At 55.4% G+C, this 16,073-nt stretch overlaps 10 protein-coding genes across 10 annotated transcripts; 4 read left to right on the top strand and 6 right to left on the bottom strand.

Annotated features, from left to right (window-relative positions):
* Positions 1–209: 209 nt before the first annotated feature.
* Positions 210–798, bottom strand: LTR77_008189 (uncharacterized protein; the record flags this gene model as incomplete). Its single annotated transcript, XM_064805422.1, has 2 exons — positions 210–685; positions 711–798. The coding sequence occupies 2 exons, from the start codon at positions 796–798 to the stop codon at positions 210–212; spliced, it is 564 nt and encodes a 187-aa protein (XP_064656527.1).
* Positions 799–1,002: 204 nt separating this feature from the next.
* Positions 1,003–1,485, bottom strand: LTR77_008188 (uncharacterized protein; the record flags this gene model as incomplete). Its single annotated transcript, XM_064805421.1, has 1 exon — positions 1,003–1,485. The coding sequence occupies one exon, from the start codon at positions 1,483–1,485 to the stop codon at positions 1,003–1,005; it is 483 nt and encodes a 160-aa protein (XP_064656526.1).
* A 359-nt stretch (positions 1,486–1,844) lies between these two features.
* Positions 1,845–2,953, bottom strand: NOP1 (Small subunit processome complex component; the record flags this gene model as incomplete). The annotated part of the gene is made up of 3 exons (XM_064805420.1): positions 1,845–2,585; positions 2,645–2,790; positions 2,842–2,953. 3 exons carry the CDS (start codon positions 2,951–2,953, stop codon positions 1,845–1,847), a joined length of 999 nt encoding a protein of 332 aa, XP_064656525.1.
* Positions 2,954–2,991: 38 nt separating this feature from the next.
* Positions 2,992–4,033, top strand: RPL17B (60S ribosomal protein L17B; the record flags this gene model as incomplete). Its single annotated transcript, XM_064805419.1, has 4 exons — positions 2,992–3,177; positions 3,299–3,512; positions 3,624–3,825; positions 3,886–4,033. The coding sequence occupies 4 exons, from the start codon at positions 2,992–2,994 to the stop codon at positions 4,031–4,033; spliced, it is 750 nt and encodes a 249-aa protein (XP_064656524.1).
* Positions 4,034–4,395: 362 nt separating this feature from the next.
* TFC7 (C6 zinc cluster transcription factor-like protein) lies at positions 4,396–5,769 on the bottom strand (the record flags this gene model as incomplete). Its single annotated transcript, XM_064805418.1, has 3 exons — positions 4,396–4,579; positions 4,751–5,520; positions 5,737–5,769. 3 exons carry the CDS (start codon positions 5,767–5,769, stop codon positions 4,396–4,398), a joined length of 987 nt encoding a protein of 328 aa, XP_064656523.1.
* A 485-nt stretch (positions 5,770–6,254) lies between these two features.
* Positions 6,255–10,514, bottom strand: LTR77_008184 (uncharacterized protein; the record flags this gene model as incomplete). The annotated part of the gene is made up of 1 exon (XM_064805417.1): positions 6,255–10,514. One exon carries the CDS (start codon positions 10,512–10,514, stop codon positions 6,255–6,257), a length of 4,260 nt encoding a protein of 1,419 aa, XP_064656522.1.
* A 605-nt stretch (positions 10,515–11,119) lies between these two features.
* Positions 11,120–11,764, bottom strand: LTR77_008183 (uncharacterized protein; the record flags this gene model as incomplete). Its single annotated transcript, XM_064805416.1, has 3 exons — positions 11,120–11,204; positions 11,262–11,674; positions 11,750–11,764. 3 exons carry the CDS (start codon positions 11,762–11,764, stop codon positions 11,120–11,122), a joined length of 513 nt encoding a protein of 170 aa, XP_064656521.1.
* Positions 11,765–11,901: 137 nt separating this feature from the next.
* LTR77_008182 (uncharacterized protein) lies at positions 11,902–12,132 on the top strand (the record flags this gene model as incomplete). Its single annotated transcript, XM_064805415.1, is given in 2 exon segments — positions 11,902–12,031; positions 12,047–12,132. 2 exon segments carry the CDS (start codon positions 11,902–11,904, stop codon positions 12,130–12,132), a joined length of 216 nt encoding a protein of 71 aa, XP_064656520.1.
* A 122-nt stretch (positions 12,133–12,254) lies between these two features.
* RPS22 (40S ribosomal protein S22) lies at positions 12,255–12,876 on the top strand (the record flags this gene model as incomplete). The annotated part of the gene is made up of 2 exons (XM_064805414.1): positions 12,255–12,387; positions 12,617–12,876. The coding sequence occupies 2 exons, from the start codon at positions 12,255–12,257 to the stop codon at positions 12,874–12,876; spliced, it is 393 nt and encodes a 130-aa protein (XP_064656519.1).
* A 417-nt stretch (positions 12,877–13,293) lies between these two features.
* ATG27 (type II membrane protein) lies at positions 13,294–14,738 on the top strand (the record flags this gene model as incomplete). Its single annotated transcript, XM_064805413.1, has 2 exons — positions 13,294–14,269; positions 14,389–14,738. 2 exons carry the CDS (start codon positions 13,294–13,296, stop codon positions 14,736–14,738), a joined length of 1,326 nt encoding a protein of 441 aa, XP_064656518.1.
* Positions 14,739–16,073: the final 1,335 nt, after the last annotated feature.

Raw genomic sequence — 16,073 nt, 5'->3', positions numbered from 1 at the left:
TGGTTGTGTTATTGGGAGGAACTCAAATTCATGAAAGCGCGAACAGAAAATATAATTGTGGTCTCGTGATCAGCACGTCATCTCATTTCCCGAGGACTGTGACACGTGCTTCCCGATGGCCAGACGCTAGGCTGAGATCAGACTTGAGGCACATGCACAAGTAGAGAAGACCTCACCTTGCCCATGCCCACCTCTATGCCTTCGCAACCTCAGACATTCGGTTCCTGCATCGCCTCGAGCGCCAGCCTTAACGTATCAGCCACCTTCATGTACCCCTGATAGCCGACTCGATTGCTCGAACCCATCAATTCCTCCGCCTTCTTGACCACGTTTGTCCTCTTCTCCGTCTCCGCAGTAGCCGATAGCAGCATAGTCTCAAGCTCGAAGACTCGTTTCTCCAGCTTTGTCTTCTGCCATTCCAGATCAAATTTTTGGCCCCCTAATACCGCTTGTTCAACTTCCAAAAATGTATTTTCCACTTGCAATTCGTCCAACTGCTTCTTGATTTCCCACAAGTAAGTCTCCTGCAGGGTCATTGCCGCGCTGACCTTGCTAGAAATGTCTGCTAGAGCCGTCACAACCTCTGATTTGGCGTTGGGATTAAAAGGCGTGAGGCCTAGGGTTGGAGGTGCATTCGCAGCCGCCCGCCGCCTTTTTTCTGGTGCTGAAGGCGCGAATTCTGGGGCTGCCAGTCTCATATGCTGGTTCACTTGATGTTTGGGAAGGAAGAGACTCGCCCGGCTTCCGCTTGAGTTGCGATGCTTTGCCATCGAAGGCAGGCGTCTGCTGCTCAGCCATGTCGTCGTGCAGAGATGTCTCGAGGGTTGGTGTTCGAAAGGGAAAGAGGCCAATGTGCATTGAATCTTTAAAGCTTATCAGTGAAGGCTCATTGATTCTTAAGAAGTTGGTGGAGGCTCACGGAGCTTTGATTTGCAAGGCTGGACTTCTGAATCGTGTCTGAGTCCTTCGTGCCGTTTGTGTCTTCGGAGCCGTTGGTGTAATCTAAGCGGTGGGTATGCTCAGCGTTGCCGGGGTGTTTAGTGTTTCGAAGTCTTTGGTGTTGTTTGGGTCGGTCGTGCTCTCAGAGTCCTTAGTATTGCTAGTGTCGCCGGAGTCGTTAGTGAAGTCTGTGTCACTGGTGTTGTTGGCGTTCCCGGAGTCGTTGGTGTTCTCGGAGTCGTTGGTGTTCTCGGAGTCGTTGGTGTTCTCAGCGTCGCTGGAGTTCTCAATGTCGTTGGTATTATCAGTGTCGCTGGATATCCTCGTGTAATCGAAGGCTCTTGCGTCGATGAGGTCCTTAGGGCGCTTAGGGTCGCTGTCAGCCTCAGTGTGCTCCAGGTCGCTGTTGTCCTCGATGAGCTCCGTGTTGTCGGTGTCGTCGGTGAAGTCAGTGTCGCAAGTATTATTAATGTAGACTGAGTGCCTTGAGGCGTCCGAGTCCTCTGTGTTGTCGTCTCCGTCGTCGAAAGGATACCAGCCCACCATGTAGGCGGTGACGGTAGCAGCTAAGTGGGTTGTCGAGAGGAGAATCGATAAGTTATCAATCCCAGCCCTAAGCACGAACACTCGGTCATGTGAACCTCACTCGCAGTCCCGTGCCATTAGGAGCTGCAAGATGAAAGGAACAGGCAGTGAGAAGCCAGGTCGGCATAAAACGAAAGCTCGAAAACAGTATGAAAGAGGCCTCCAGCCGAGTAAGCTGGTTAGCTGCAGTGAAAGCATATCTGCATAAAGGCCTGTCCTACGTACTCATCACCCTTCACGGTACCGCGCCAGAACACCAGTGCACCTTTCGTCCCAGCCATTTGAGAGCCATATAACACACGAGCGCCAGACATGTACTTTTACGAAGTCGCGGTGCTCCTCTGGTACACACCCACAACCATAGCATGATCTCTCTCGAACGGCTCCAGCGTCAACTGCTCCTTCGGCTTGATACGCTCCTCCCTGAGCTTGACGACTTCTCTCGCGAACACAGCTTCTGGGGCAGCAGTCGAGTCGATGCAGTTCGCCTTGATAGAGACCACCACGCCGCCTCCGACCTTCAAGAACTGATGTGCGTTCAGACCCACGATACGCGCTTGATCCGGCTGCGCAACGTCGGCGAAGATGCAGTCGACCATGCTGACGAGCATGCGGTACTTGAGCGGGTGACGGGCGTCTTCGATGATCGGGATGACGTTCGTGCGGTGCGTGGCCATGTTGATGAGATCGCGTCCGGAGCGGTGGGAGAATTCGACTGCGAAGACAGTGCCTGTTGGGCCGACGATGTCTGCGACGTGGGAGACTGAGGTACCGGATGCAGCGCCGAGGTATAGGACTTTGGCGCCGGGCTTCATGTGGATGTCTTCCAGACCACCTAGGATACCTGCCGCAAGCTTGGAGCGGAAAGGGTTCCACACGCGGTATTCGGTCTTGGTGGTCACGGGAGCAGCGTCGCCGTTCGCATCGCCGGCGGTGGTGGAGGGGGTGTCGATGGAGATGCGCTTTTCGCCGTAGACTGCTTCGCCGGGGGTGAGGTTCTTGGTGACGAGAAGATCTTCCTTGCCGCGGGCCACAAAGACGCCGGGATGACGGTGGGGTTCCTAGTGATCGCGTTAGACACTTTGCGGTAGTGCAGCTGTTCAATGTCCGCCAGACGTACGATGATGACCTTCTGTCCACCCTTTGCGCCTGGGCCTCCACCTCTTCCACCTCGTCCTCCACCTCTGGGCGCACCACGTCCGCGCGGTGCGCCTCTGCCACCACCCCGACCCCTGTCGCCACCTCTACCTCTGTCGCCAAAGCCGCCTGTATGTTGTTAGCTATTCGCCCACTCTCCAGTTTGCCTTTTGCGCGCACCTCTTGATCCACCACGGCCGCCTCTGTCGCCGAAGCCACCCCTCCCGCCGCGTGAGCTGAACCCTCCTCTGCCTCTATCGCTGCCGCCACGTCCTCTGGGTGTGAAGGCCATGGTGTGGAAGTGTTGTGTGTCTTCGGTAGTAGGTGCGCATGTGCTTCACCTCAGAAGACGAGCTCGAGAAAATCGTCGGAAAATTTCGAGCTAGTCCCGAAGCAGAAGGTTTGCCGGCAATGTCTTGGCAAGGCCACTCTCGCCTCGAATTTGAAGATTCGCTGAACGACATTGATTTCGAGCAGCGACCACGACCACACCTCCATACAACAACCGACAAAATGGTACGTACAATGCAATATCAGCGATCGGATACCAAAATGCGCTGCATTGCGCTGCTCCAGCACAAATCGGAGTGCGCACAGCACCCTCGACCGACACCCACTAACAACATCTTCACCACAGGTCCGCTACTCCGCCACCCATCTCGAGCCCGCCAAATCGGCGCGCGCTCGCGGCTCCTACCTGCGCGTCTCCTTCAAGAACACCCGCGAAACCGCCCAGGCCATCAACGGCTGGAAGCTCACCCGCGCCCTCGCCTACCTCGACAATGTCCAGAACCACCGCGAAGCCGTGCCGATGAGGAGATATGCTGGGAGCACTGGCCGTACTGCACAAGGTACGTAGATACACCTGCTGAAAAGCGGAGACTGTATTGCTCGAGTGCGAGGATGCATATGGCACACCCACAAAGGAATAAAATGCTGATTGGGGATGTTTGGCTGCACAGGCAAGGCATTCGGCGTCTCCAAGGCTCGCTGGCCCGTCAAGTCGGCTGAGTTCTTGTCGTCGCTGCTCAAGAACGCTGAGGCGAACGCGGATACCAAGGGTCTGGACACCAGCAACTTGATTGTCAAGCACATTCAGGTCAACCAGGCGCCCAAGCAAAGGAGACGCACATACCGTGCTCACGGTCGCATCAACCCCTACATGTGAGTTCCATTCTTTGGTGCCCAATCCGCAAGATCAAGTAGCTAACGAGATTTGCTCAGGTCCAACCCATGCCACATCGAGCTCATCCTCACCGAGGGCGAGGAGGTTGTGCAGAAGTCACCAGAGACCGTGAACCGTGAGCAGGGCAAGCATCTCAACTCGAGGCAGCGTGCGCAGCGTGTGCGCAAGGCGATCACTCAGGGTTAGAGTTCATTTGCGGAAGCTCAGCACGATGAAGGCATGGATGCACAAGCGGCGTCACGGACAGCTGGTCGAATGCAGAAAGCGGGATCATCATGGGTCAAGGCTTTGCCAGTGGTAGCACGTCTATAGCTGCTCTATCCCATCTGCAGCATATATGCAAGATCATTAAAAGTCATCGTCAGTCTTTCCCCATCACGCCCCATCACGCCCCATCATCATCATAACCGTGGCCCGCTCTCGCGCTTCTCGTTCGCCGCATCGTTGAAAGCGTTCGGATCGTTCATGAAGCTCTCGTCGCCGGAGAACCGCCTGTGTCGTAAAAGCAAGTCGTAAGCAAATGTGGTCGTCAGTCACCTTAGTCGTCATTAAGCAGTTCCGTTCGATGTGGCCTTGGCCTCATCAATCGCCTCAGTGCCCGGTGATGCCTTCGTGTCGACCACGGCTGCCTTCTTTGGGGTCACGGCCATGATGGAGATGTCCCCTGCCAGTGCTTCTGCATCTGCTTCGGCTTGAAGGCGCGCAATGCGTTCGTTCTCCATGTGGAAGTTCCTGCGTCAAGAAAGAGGATCGTAAGTGTGCCTCGAGCATCCAGAACGGCCAGAACGCGAGCCAGCGAGGTCAGTCGGGATTAGTATACAGGGGTTAGCCAGGCCAGGACCATCGTCTCCGGTGAGCACGGCAAGGGTGGGAAACGAAGGAGGGAAAGAAAAGGGCACTCACCATCCTCTCTCCTCGCCACCCTCCAAAAACGAACAATCACTGTTCCCCACGCACTTCCACCCGCCCCCAACTCCCTTTCCACCCCTCCACTCCACATCCGGCACCTCATCCTCCTTCTCCGCGTCCCACTTCCCCACCACTCCCTCCCCCTTGCTCTCCCCACGACAAGCAAACGTACTCAACCCACAAGTAAAACACCCAAAATCCTCCTCCCCAACCTCCTCCGGCATCCGCCCCGTCAACGCCCTCCCAATCGCAATCACAGCCGCCGCATGCGTGCACAACAACATCGCCTTCGGTCCATCGGGATCCTGGTCCGCACGCGTGATAAGATGGTGAAGGCAGTAAGCGACGCGGTCGTGGAGTTGCGGGATCGTTTCACCGTGGTGGGCGGGGATGATGATGGGAGAGGCTTCGGCGCGGAGTTGGGAGAAGTGCTTTTTTAGTTCCTGCAGGCCGGCGGGGTGGGGATGGGTGAAGGGGGCGCGGCCGTAGAATTCGCCGATGCCTGGTTCGAGGGTCACGGAGACGGAGGGGTTAGAGGTGGCGAGGTGCGTGACGTAAGGGTCGATGGTTTGGAGGCAGCGGTAGTAGGGCGAGGAGACGATGTAGTCCGGGGCAGGGGTGAGAGTGGCGAGATGAGTGGCAAGCTGTTCGCTTTGGCGGACGCCGTAGGAGGCCAGGGCTGGATCAGACGGGATGCCGGTGGGAGTGCGGACGGATGAGGTGTAGGTTCCTGTCGTTGGGTCGACGGTCCAGTTGGAGCGGTACTGGAAGAGGTCTCGGTTAGTACTTTGTTGTTATAGAGCTGCGCTATCGCAGATCCGACGAATGCGGTGGCTCTGTTCTCGACGTGACATCCTGTTATTGTGCCCTTCGCTCATCATGTTGTATTCTTTCCTTGACAACACGGATGGGGAGATGCGGGATGGTCCTGTTTCGATCGATGGGATGATGGATTGTAGTGAGAGGAAAACTGTACTCACCCCGTGCCTCACGACATAGATCTTCTCCAACATATTTGCTAAGGTATCCTTCGATCCGTCTTCGATTACAATGGGCGAGATTCGTCGTCTCGTGAAAGTTTTGGTCCTTCTCGAAGTGGCAATGCAAGCAACAGCCGAGGCAAGAAATGTGAATGTCGACGTCGCTGTAGCAGCTTCAGTCGGAATGTTCAGTTGAACGAGGAGTGAGGAAGGGAAGAACGAGCGTTGAAGCAGTCCAGGTGAATAAGTAGATGCTCGTTTGATGTCGGTTGTTTGTCACATCTACACCACAGCCACCGGCCAGCAGCAGCTGCACAGGTTCTATCCACATATGCAGCTAAGTATGAAACAAGGGTATCTCTGTTAAACAATCGCAATCACACCAACATCTGTCCAAACACCTCCAAGACACGCACGCACGTCACCAAACGGTCTCTCCATCTCATCAAAACATGGACACATCTTCAACCATTAATCTCATCATTTCTCACTGGTTCGTTAGCGGATTCCGACTCCCATCACATCCCCTGCGCTCTTTTCAATCCCCCAGCCACCCGCGTCGATTGCGGACTGTGCCCTCCCGCTCCATCACGCGGGAACTTTTTGGCGGCTCGATCGCCGTCAATGTTGTCAAACACGTCCCCCAGAGTCTGGTAGACGTCGTCGTCATCCTCCTCGTCCTCCTCCTCCACCGCAACTGCACGTTTCTCCCGAAGCGCAGCCAAAGCCTTCCGCTTGATCGGCTTCATCGCGTGGTACGCACTGCTCGTCAGAGTCTGAGACCCGGCCACGGCAGCGGCCTTCAGCAGGCATAATTCGTGACCGGCGACGACGAACTGCATCTTCGTTGTACCCTCTTTTCCGTGATGATAACACTGCATAGCGAACGCGGAAGCTTTGTAAAAGTCCCACTGCGTCGTCGTGCTGTTGCCGTGCGCCACCGTCCATTCTCGAATCGTTTCGTTGTCTGTGTTGAGCGGCTGGATCTCTTCGTAGAACTGTCGCACAAGGCCAGTTGCTTCTGGAACCTCGCCTTTGGTGGCAGTGGATACTTTCGCGAGCCACATGTCTTTGACCGCCGCAACCCGGTCGAACAAGCTGTCAAGCTCCCGCCGCACCGCAGAGCCCTCGGCAGCGGCATCTCTCCGATCTTTGAAGATATGGTCGAGATCCTTATCACGCAAAGTAGCGTACGGGAACATCGCCTCCACGACTTTCAAAGCCGCCAGTGCTTCCTTGCGGAGCCGATCGCAGTAGACGCGGTCCAGGATGCTGTCGTCTCGCGGCTCAGCCTTGGGCTTGAATTTGCCCTTGTCGTCATCGTCCTCTGCTTTCGTGTACACGAAGTACGCCGGATCTGGCAGCTCCCGGAGGTCCCAATGCTTCATGAACATCCTCCAGGAATCGGAGGTGAAGATCAGACACTGCTTGTGCGCGTCCAGAAGGTAGTCGCAGAGGTCGTTCAGTGCCTCGATGGGCTCGGATATAAGCTTGCCTTCATGGTAGACAACGTTCTCGAGGAACTTTGTGCACAGACCAAGATGGCCAAACCGCATCCGCTTTTTGGTATTGCTCTTCAGCCACTTTCGAACCTCTGTCTCATTGATGACGGAGTCTTTCCTTCTTGCGCTCTTGACAATGTCGCTGAACTTCCGCTCGTCTTTCTCGAGGAAGTAGTTCTTGGATGAGCCACGATTAGCTTCGCGAGGAGCAGGTGCATTGCGGAAATGCTTGACAATCTCACGGTTCCAATTGAGGTAGAAGGTGTCGCCGTCATAATCGCCACCTTGCATCTTGCTTGCCTCAGCTTGCCGACCTCGCGTGGAGAACACGATGACATTCGTCAAGTGGCTCAGCTCTGCCTTCTGCACTATCCGCAGCCGCTGAATATCCGAAGGGCGCCTTGCAGGGTTTCGCGCAACGAGACACTCCGTGATCGTACGACCAAGTTCAGCAAAACTAGGGTCAGACTGACCGGTCGGCATGGAGAGGCCTGAAAGCTTCAGATGCACTTCCCCTGGCGCCAGCGTTCCAGTCCAGTCGGCTACCCCTGTGAGTGTCGTTGACTGCATGCATGGAATCTTGAACTTCTTGGCCTTGAGCTTCAACAGATCTTTCCATAGTTCATGCATCTCATTGGCAAGAAAGCGATTTGTCTCTGGTTGGAAACCGGATTCGAGCATCTTGACAATTCTCTCGCTCCTTATCGTAGGAAACCCTCCGATAGATGGTACTCCTAGATGTCGTTCACCAAGATGCGGCACAGCCTCTTCTTCTGCCAACCAACTGCGAAGTTCGTCGCGATCTTGCGATGCTTCCTGGAAGGTAGTCACAAGGCTGCTCAAAGCAAAGGCTGCGGCATTGCAGATGATATCTGATGGCACACCTCGATCGTGCATAATCGGTAGGAAACCAGGATGCAGTACAGATGTCCTTGGGCTGAGGGTGAATGCGCAAACAACGAACGTGAATTCATTCTGGTCTGACCTTTGAGCCACCTTCTGTTGGCTGCGAGAGACACTGATAAGTTTCGCAGGTGCAGGTGCATCAGGGTCGAAGAGTGTGGCGTCCTTCTGCAGGACCCACATACCTTTGCTCCCGAAGAATCTCCCCTGGACAGCAGACGGCAGAGGTGTATCAGGCTCCCAGCCGCATGAGTTGCAGATGAGGCGCATGGCGTAAGCGGTGATCGGAGCACAACCATCGGTCATGACGGCTGTGCTGTCGAACTCTTCAGTGAAGTCCAGAGATCGGTCGGCAAAGGTCAGGTCATCGGGCTCATCCGTAGCAGTTCGATCGTCCAGCACTTCAATTTGGTCCCTGCGAAACACTGGGCCTTTGGTGGTCCTTGACGCCAACAGCTCCAGCCGGGAGAAAAGCTTGCCGCTGAGTTGACTGGCGTTTTCACGGAAAGGTATCAGCCGCTGGAGGAAGTCCGAGATCGAGACATGGTCGATATCGTCACCGCTCGTTGCGAAGAAGTAGAACTCCATAGTTCCGGGTCTGGCAGGCTTGCCCTGACGCTTCTTTTGCTTCTTCTCTCGCAAGAAGAACATGACCCAATCACGACCAAGGAGCTCGTGGGACTTGGTAATCATCTCAGCTACAGCAGCTCTAGCATCGTCTTCGCTAAGCCCAGCCGGCATTCCCTTCGTTGGGTGGCACTCGACAGTGATGACACGTTCGCACCCAAGCTCTCGCTCGAAACCGTTCTGCTTTTGCCGAATGGGAGCGTTGAGCTCCAAACTGAAGTGAGGGACGTCATTGCCCTTGCTGGTATCTGGCACCAACCGTGCTGCGTACGAACACTCACAGAGACCGTACTCCGGAGTCTTGTGGAATGAAATATTCATCTGGTCGACCAAGGCGTACAGAGATTTCCTCGTACGTGGATGGCGCCACTTGATCTTAAGAGCTTGTGGTGAGATTAGTTTGGTTTGGATGAGGCGGAGTGTTTCCCACCGCAGTGCCCATGGCAGACTTTGAAAGGATGCTGGAAGCCCGACGTGCGGTAGGTCATCGTCCACAATCCTCTTCGCTCCCCACTTGGAGAGATCACCAGGCGATACCGAAGCTTGTGAGGCCATCTCTGGGGTCGTTTCCAAAGCATCACCACGCTCTATCGGTGCACCAAAAAGGTTCGACGTAGGAGGAGTGCGTTGTTGCAAGTCCGGACCGGCGTGCAAGTCATGGAGCGACCCAACACCCGGTGAGGATAAGGGTCCAGAATATTGAGTCGCTGGTGGGTGATCATCTGCTGCCTCGACGTTCGGATAATCAGTCTGGGAGTAGGGAGGAGACGACCCATAATACGTCTGCGGGGTACATTCAATGTCATTCGCGCCGTCCATATTGATAGTGGATGCGGTCGAAAATCGCCGGTGTGCTCCCGGCGGTTCAGGCTCGAAGGTGATGCTGGCAAATTTGTCGCCTATCCCAGTGAAAGAGTTGTTCACAGAGCCATTGCCAAAGCTGGCAAAGGAAGTGTTGGCCGTGGTGGGGCCTGAGGTTGCGAACGATGTATTCGCTATCTTGCTCCCTGAGCTAGGGAAGGAAGTGTTGGAGGTGAAGGATCTATCAGCTGATCTTACGCCAGAAGTGTTGAACAGTGAGCTTGATGAACGGATTGCTGAAATGTCTCCGAAGGCTTTGTTCATATCGACTGAAGGCGGCCTGATGAGATCATGTTCTCCAGTAGCCTCTCCACTGGCTGCTGAAGGTAGCTTTGGATACTCGACAGTACTAGTAGCGACGGGCGGCGCGTGCTTAACAGCCAGACTCGGTGATGGCGGCTCTGGTGGCAGACTTGCCTCGTTAGATAGTCCCGGAGTCCTGGCATTCTTGACTTGTGATGACCTTGGTGTGACAGTAGCCTTCGCCTTCGAGGTCTTGACGGCATCGCTGACAGTGCTGAGGAACCGAGTGAGCTTCGGATCATGAGCCTCTTTGCTGGACGGCGACTCGATGTGGAACCGATTGAGTGCCCGATCGAGACTGTCGCGGTCTTGGTAGAAGAGGTAGCGGACATAGTTGACGGCTTCGTGGTTCGGAGAGCATCGTCGCTTGCTTGGTGATTCGTCTTTGCGGACCGGAAGGTCGAATCCATAATGTTTCTCCAGTCTCTGAAGGAAGTCACCGATCTTCTCGCCCGGGCCAGCCTTCAAGCATGAAGGGGTAGTGGCAGCATGACTGGTGGTGTTGGTGACTTTTGGGTCCAATTGACGCTCCCACGGTAACCTCGTTCGCTTCTTCACTTTCATTCCCATGACCTGAGCCATTGGTCATGTGAACCGACCCCGCCCCTTCAGCAAAGCTGCCAGCAAATGAACACGATCGATATATCCTGTAACGAATGGTCTAAGACACCCAACCACCCCAGCCAAGGGCTGTCAAAAGGAGTGAAGTCGTGGGAAAGACAGGAAGAGGGTGAACCTGAGGTGTTGGACACAGCAGAGTTGGGCGCTAAAGGAGCGGGGAAGGGACGGCCAGCGCCGCGGAGCGAACCTTGCGCAAGGCTGCCTGATAAGCGCACGTGTTGGCGTTGGGCTCGTGAGGCGCGTAGAGTGTTTGCTTTCACATGTTGGTCTCGACGCGAGCGTACGAAAGCATGACAGGAGAGCAGAGAGCAACACGGCCGACATCAGCACACGCAGTAAGACTGGAGTCCTAGATGGAAGGAGGGTGGACTGTATGGTAGGTTGGACGCTGAGGCAGAAGAAATGATCAGTCTTGAGTAAACCGACCTCGTAACTCGTATATCAAGTATATCCGCTGCAGAAAGAACACGTAACATGCCCGAGAGCACCTGCAGTCTTGTCATGCCTGAAAGCAACTTTTCGCAACAGAACCATGTATCATGCTGGGTGTCATGCTCTCCCGTCCCTCAGACCTTCTCCTCCTTCAGACCGTGCTTCCAGATCGTGATGAAAGGAGTCACACCATCTTCGCGGTAGTTGAGCAGGACGACCCTGTCATTCGCATTAGCATACCGTACCCCCACGATCCAGGCAAGATTGTCCACTCACATTCCATCCGGGTCCATGCTCTCCCCAATGAAAAACTCGTAGTCCTTGAAATTCGCCACAATCTTCTTCGCGTACCCGCTTGCGCCCGTCTCGAACTCCTTGACCGCCTCGTCGCTGGCGCCCCTCTCCTTCATCTTTTCCTTGACCGCCTTCATGTACCCCTTCAAGTGGCTGAGGTAGCTCTTCTTATCGAACTGCGTCTCCTGGAGCCGGAAGGAGTAGACCACGTCGATCACCTGCTGCTTGGTGTCGTCGACGTCGTCGCCGCCGCCCTCTTCGGCCGAGGGGTTAGCACCGATATCGATGTTGTCACCACCGATCGCGATCTTGGTGCAGTCGGCTTCGTAGACGGCGCCGTCGATTTCCTTGATGTTGTAGGAGTCGGAGATGAGCTCGTCGCCCGTGATCACGTCCTGTCAGACCGTTAGTATGCGGAAGTCCACCTAGCAGTGCGCTGTAGCCTCGAGGATGGTGATTGGTGGCCGCACCTTGTAGATAATCATGTTGGCGGTTGCTGGAGGTGTGAAGAGGGCTGTAAAGAGTGTGTGGGTGTTCTGACTGTGTTGGTGCAGTCGCAAGAAAAATTGGAGAGCGAAGAAGTAGTGGTGGTGGGGCATGGACCGGAGGGTCCAGAGTTCAAATGTCACGCTGCCACCTTGCCAAGCCCACTAATAAGGCCGAAATTCTCAATGTGCCGGCTTGCTTCAAGAACTTCTTCGCCAACAGCTTCACCAAACCACCACCACCGACAAGCTCGCCGCTCATCAGAGGTACGTCGCCGACAGAAAGAGATGCCCTTCGGGTAGCCATGGCACAGCACATCACCACCAGCAATGGCGGCGACACTGCTGTGCCGGAGACACCGAGCTGAAGAACCCGCGATGCTCATGCACCGAAGGGCACTCTCTGCTCGTCATGGCTCTTGAAGGCTAATTGTATAACGCAGATACCTCACGCCGCAAACACCGCGCCTTGAGAATCTCCACCGCCAACATGGTCAAATCATCGGTCCTCAACGATGCGCTCAACAGCATCTACAACGCCGAGAAGACCGGCAAGCGTCAAGTCTTGATCCGCCCGAGCTCCAAGGTCATCGTCAAGTTCTTGCAGGTCATGCAGAAGCACGGTATGTCCAGCTACATCTTACGCGCTCTTCGGCGAAGGTCACAGACGTGTAAGACCAGAGACACACCGGGTTGATAACTAGGCAATGGTCTCGATCATCGCCACGACCAACGCCCTTTAAGTACTCGGAAGATTGAAGATACGAGGATCTTACACGTCCTCTGACGACTTTGCTGAAGAGTGCATGTTTAAATCTCTCGCGACATCCCACTGACATGAGCTACTTCCAGGCTACATCGGCGAGTTCGAGGAGGTCGACGACCACCGCAACGGCAAGATCGTCATCCAGCTGAACGGCCGTCTCAACAAGTGTGGTGTCATCAGCCCGCGCTTCAACGTCCAGCTGAAGGATATGGAGAAGTGGATCGTCAACCTCCTGCCTTCGCGTCAGTTCGGCTACATCGTCCTCACCACTTCCGCCGGCATCATGGACCACGAGGAGGCGAGGAGGAAGCACGTCGCGGGCAAGATCATCGGCTTCTTCTACTAGGCGGATGATGGGAAGGAGGAGAGTATCCGACTGGATTGCCTGCTTTGAGTAGCGAGGCGCTGTCGGTAGCTGAATGACAAAAGCTCTGCTTCCAACCACGAGTGACTTCATCTCCCCTGCTTTTCATGTACACGAATTCGCCTGTCTGCCTGCTGCTGTAGTCGCTTCGAATGTATACAAGCTCTTGGCATTGACAGGGACGAGGCGTGAATGTCATTGGTGCAGCGAGCTTCCTCCAGCTTCTCCAGGCAGGAGCTTACCAAACATATCATCACCACATCTCAACCTCACCCTTGACTCTATTCGATTCTTGTCGCTCCTTAACCCAACGACATCGTCTTGCCAAACAGCGGTACACCGCATCAACCGAGCCGCGGCAACTGGCACGACCAGGAGCATCACAACCGGAAATCCAAGATGCCTCTCATATGGCAAACCGCGCTCCTCCTCCTACCCACATTGACCTCTGCCATAACCTTCGACTGCAAGCATATCCGCGATGATGGCGCATCTTGGAACCTCGAGAAGCTCGGCGGCCCCAAGACAGTCCATCGGATCCGGTGGGAACGGCCCTCGATCGAGAACACCACCTTCACATTGGACATCTGCGGCAAGCTACCCAAGGACGAGAAACTCGGAAAGGGCGAAAATTGCCTCACGGGCACGCAGGTGTGCGCAAGAGAGTGGGATTACCCCAGCTCTGGCAAGGGGTTTGTGAAGAAAGTTATTGAGATCGCGGGAGAGTACAAGACGAGCCACGGCCGGAGTATGGATCCGAAGATCACGAGACTGAAGGGCGCGGCGGGGAATAGCGAGAACAAGGAGGGTGTGCTGGTAGAGTTGCATGGAGGCAAATACCCCAATGAGCGGAGTGGGACGCCGCAGAAGGCCATCATCGAGTTCATCTGCGACAAGAGCGTTACCGGGAATGAAGGCTTCGAGAAGGAAGAGGGCATGAGCCTAGCAGATCCAGGAGCATATGGTGTGATGACAAAGAGGAAAGACGATGACGACGATGATGGGCCTGACCTCCCCAACCCCGACGAGTACAAGAACCTCAAATTCCTCTCCTACAAACCCGAAGGCGACATGGAAGTCCTTCGCCTGCGCTGGAAGACCAAGTACGCCTGCGAGAGCGCCAAAGACAACCCTGACCCTGACGACGACGATTCGAAGAAGAGCAGCGGCTGGGGCTTCTTCACTTGGTTCCTGATCGTGCTGTTCATGCTCGTGGCGGCGTATATCATCTTCGGGAGCTGGCTGAACTACAATCGGTATGGCGCGAGAGGATGGGATTTGATTCCGCATGGAGATACGATTAGGGATATCCCGTATATTGTCAAGGACTGGGGAAGCAACATGGCGGATAGGATGAAGGGAGGGGACTCAAGGGGTGGGTATAGTGCTGTATAGGATGAGGTTTCGATTGGCAAGGCGTTTGGAGGGTGGAGTTGAGTACAAAATATGCAGAGTCGCGCGCAGGTCAATGCTGATGGATTGCAGTGTGTACAGTTTCCAGCTTGACAAAAGTGTCTGTGTACTTGGATAGATACGCCACCAAGCGCAGCGATTGCAGCGTTTTCCTTCGACTCTCATGTGCCCTTTCTTTCTACTTACTACAGCTTCATCTCCTCCGCACCGGCAGTCTCGAGCCAGACCTGCTGCTCGCACCGGACCCGGACGAGGATGACGAAGGCGACAACGAGCGCGGCGGACTCAAGTCGGCCTTTTCTCCTCGCGGTGGCGGAGGCAGTGGTCCAAAGACCGGCTTGCTCTTCGTCGCCACCTCTTCAACCTCCCCGGCCTCCATCTTCCGGCGCACTGCCTCCTCTGCCAACTCCTCGTACTCCGGATCGACATAGAACGCCCAACACCCCGTCCCGCCCTCCAACCTCGCCACGATCTCCTCCAGCGCATGGTCCCGCCACGCCATATCCACGATCGCAACCTTCTCCCGTTTCCAGGCCGCAGCGTCCGGCTTGCCGATACTTCTCGCTACCACCTCGAGCTCGTCGCAGAAGTCCAGCGTCTTCTTTGTGTGCTTCCTGTGGATGGACTCTGTGATGCAGGCGAGGCAGTTGAAGGGTTGGTCCAGACGTCGAGGGTTGATGAGTGCAGAGCGTGGTTGGCGGCAGTTGCTGGCGCATTCTTCAGGCTGGGGCGTCAAGATCTTGTGGCCGCAAGATAGCTGGTGGTCGAGGGCGCCGAGGGTGCAAGGGTCGCCTAGATGAGCAGCAATATAAGGGGAGGCGGTTGGTGAGATGGAAGCTATGACAACCTTTGGTGCCGCAGCCAGTGTGGGTGCGGTGTTGCTTCTCAGCGGCAAGTCGCGGGTCGAGGGACATGGCGCGCACTGCGTGTTGTGCTGATTGCCCATCAAGGCCGTGACTTGCCTCGAAGGGATTCGCGAGCTGATCATTCGCGCTGGATTCGGTTTGGTGTCCAGCTCGGGCATACAACGAGGCAAACGCGAAGGCGGAGCTTGGATACGAGACTGATTGACCTGCATCCTTACAACAACATCACCCGCTGATCTGGAAGAAGGCAAACAATCTGCGCTTTAGAGTCTCTTAACATGCAATGCAGTCACTGTCTCTCTCTGCACGACATCATACAGACGCACGCCGCTGCTGCGAGACACTGTCTCTGTCCGAGACATCTCTGTTCCGCATGGCTGGAGGTCTGTCCCGTCTTTGTTCGGCTGAGACAATGTCTCTTGTCGCTCAAACAAGCCCTTGGTTACAATGCGATAAAGAGCTGGCTTCGGGAGATATCGAGGGTGGGCGGAGGTCCAGCGCATGGCCGCCGGTGGGTGGCTTGTAGCGGCGCATCGAGGGTGGGCGGCCAAGGGGAGGAGTGGCGATGGGGGGGAGTTTGAGATGTAAGTGTTTCTGCTGGCATGGACAGGATGATACTGACAGATCGGGTAGTTTGACAGTATGTCGTATATACCAGCAACATGCAACAAGTATAATAGCACGTGAAAATGCCTGCCTGAGGTATGCGCAGCGGGACTTCCCTCCTTCCCAATTCGGCGAATGACGATTAGCGAAGCACATAATGTCTTGGCAGCGTAAACAATGCATTTTGGGGCTCCTTGACCAGAGGTGAACTTCACAATCGCCTTGTTGAAAGAAGTGTCAAACGAACTTCACACGTTCAACTGCCGCCTCGTCGCCTAGCCCGCGTCGTGTTGA

This window comes from Saxophila tyrrhenica (assembly GCF_035928015.1).
Source record: "Saxophila tyrrhenica strain CCFEE 5935 chromosome Unknown scaffold_13, whole genome shotgun sequence".
In the NCBI taxonomy this organism is placed as follows: domain Eukaryota; kingdom Fungi; phylum Ascomycota; class Dothideomycetes; order Mycosphaerellales; family Extremaceae; genus Saxophila; species Saxophila tyrrhenica.
Note: the sequence above shows the minus strand (reverse complement) of the source record. Positions and strands in the feature narration are given on the sequence as shown.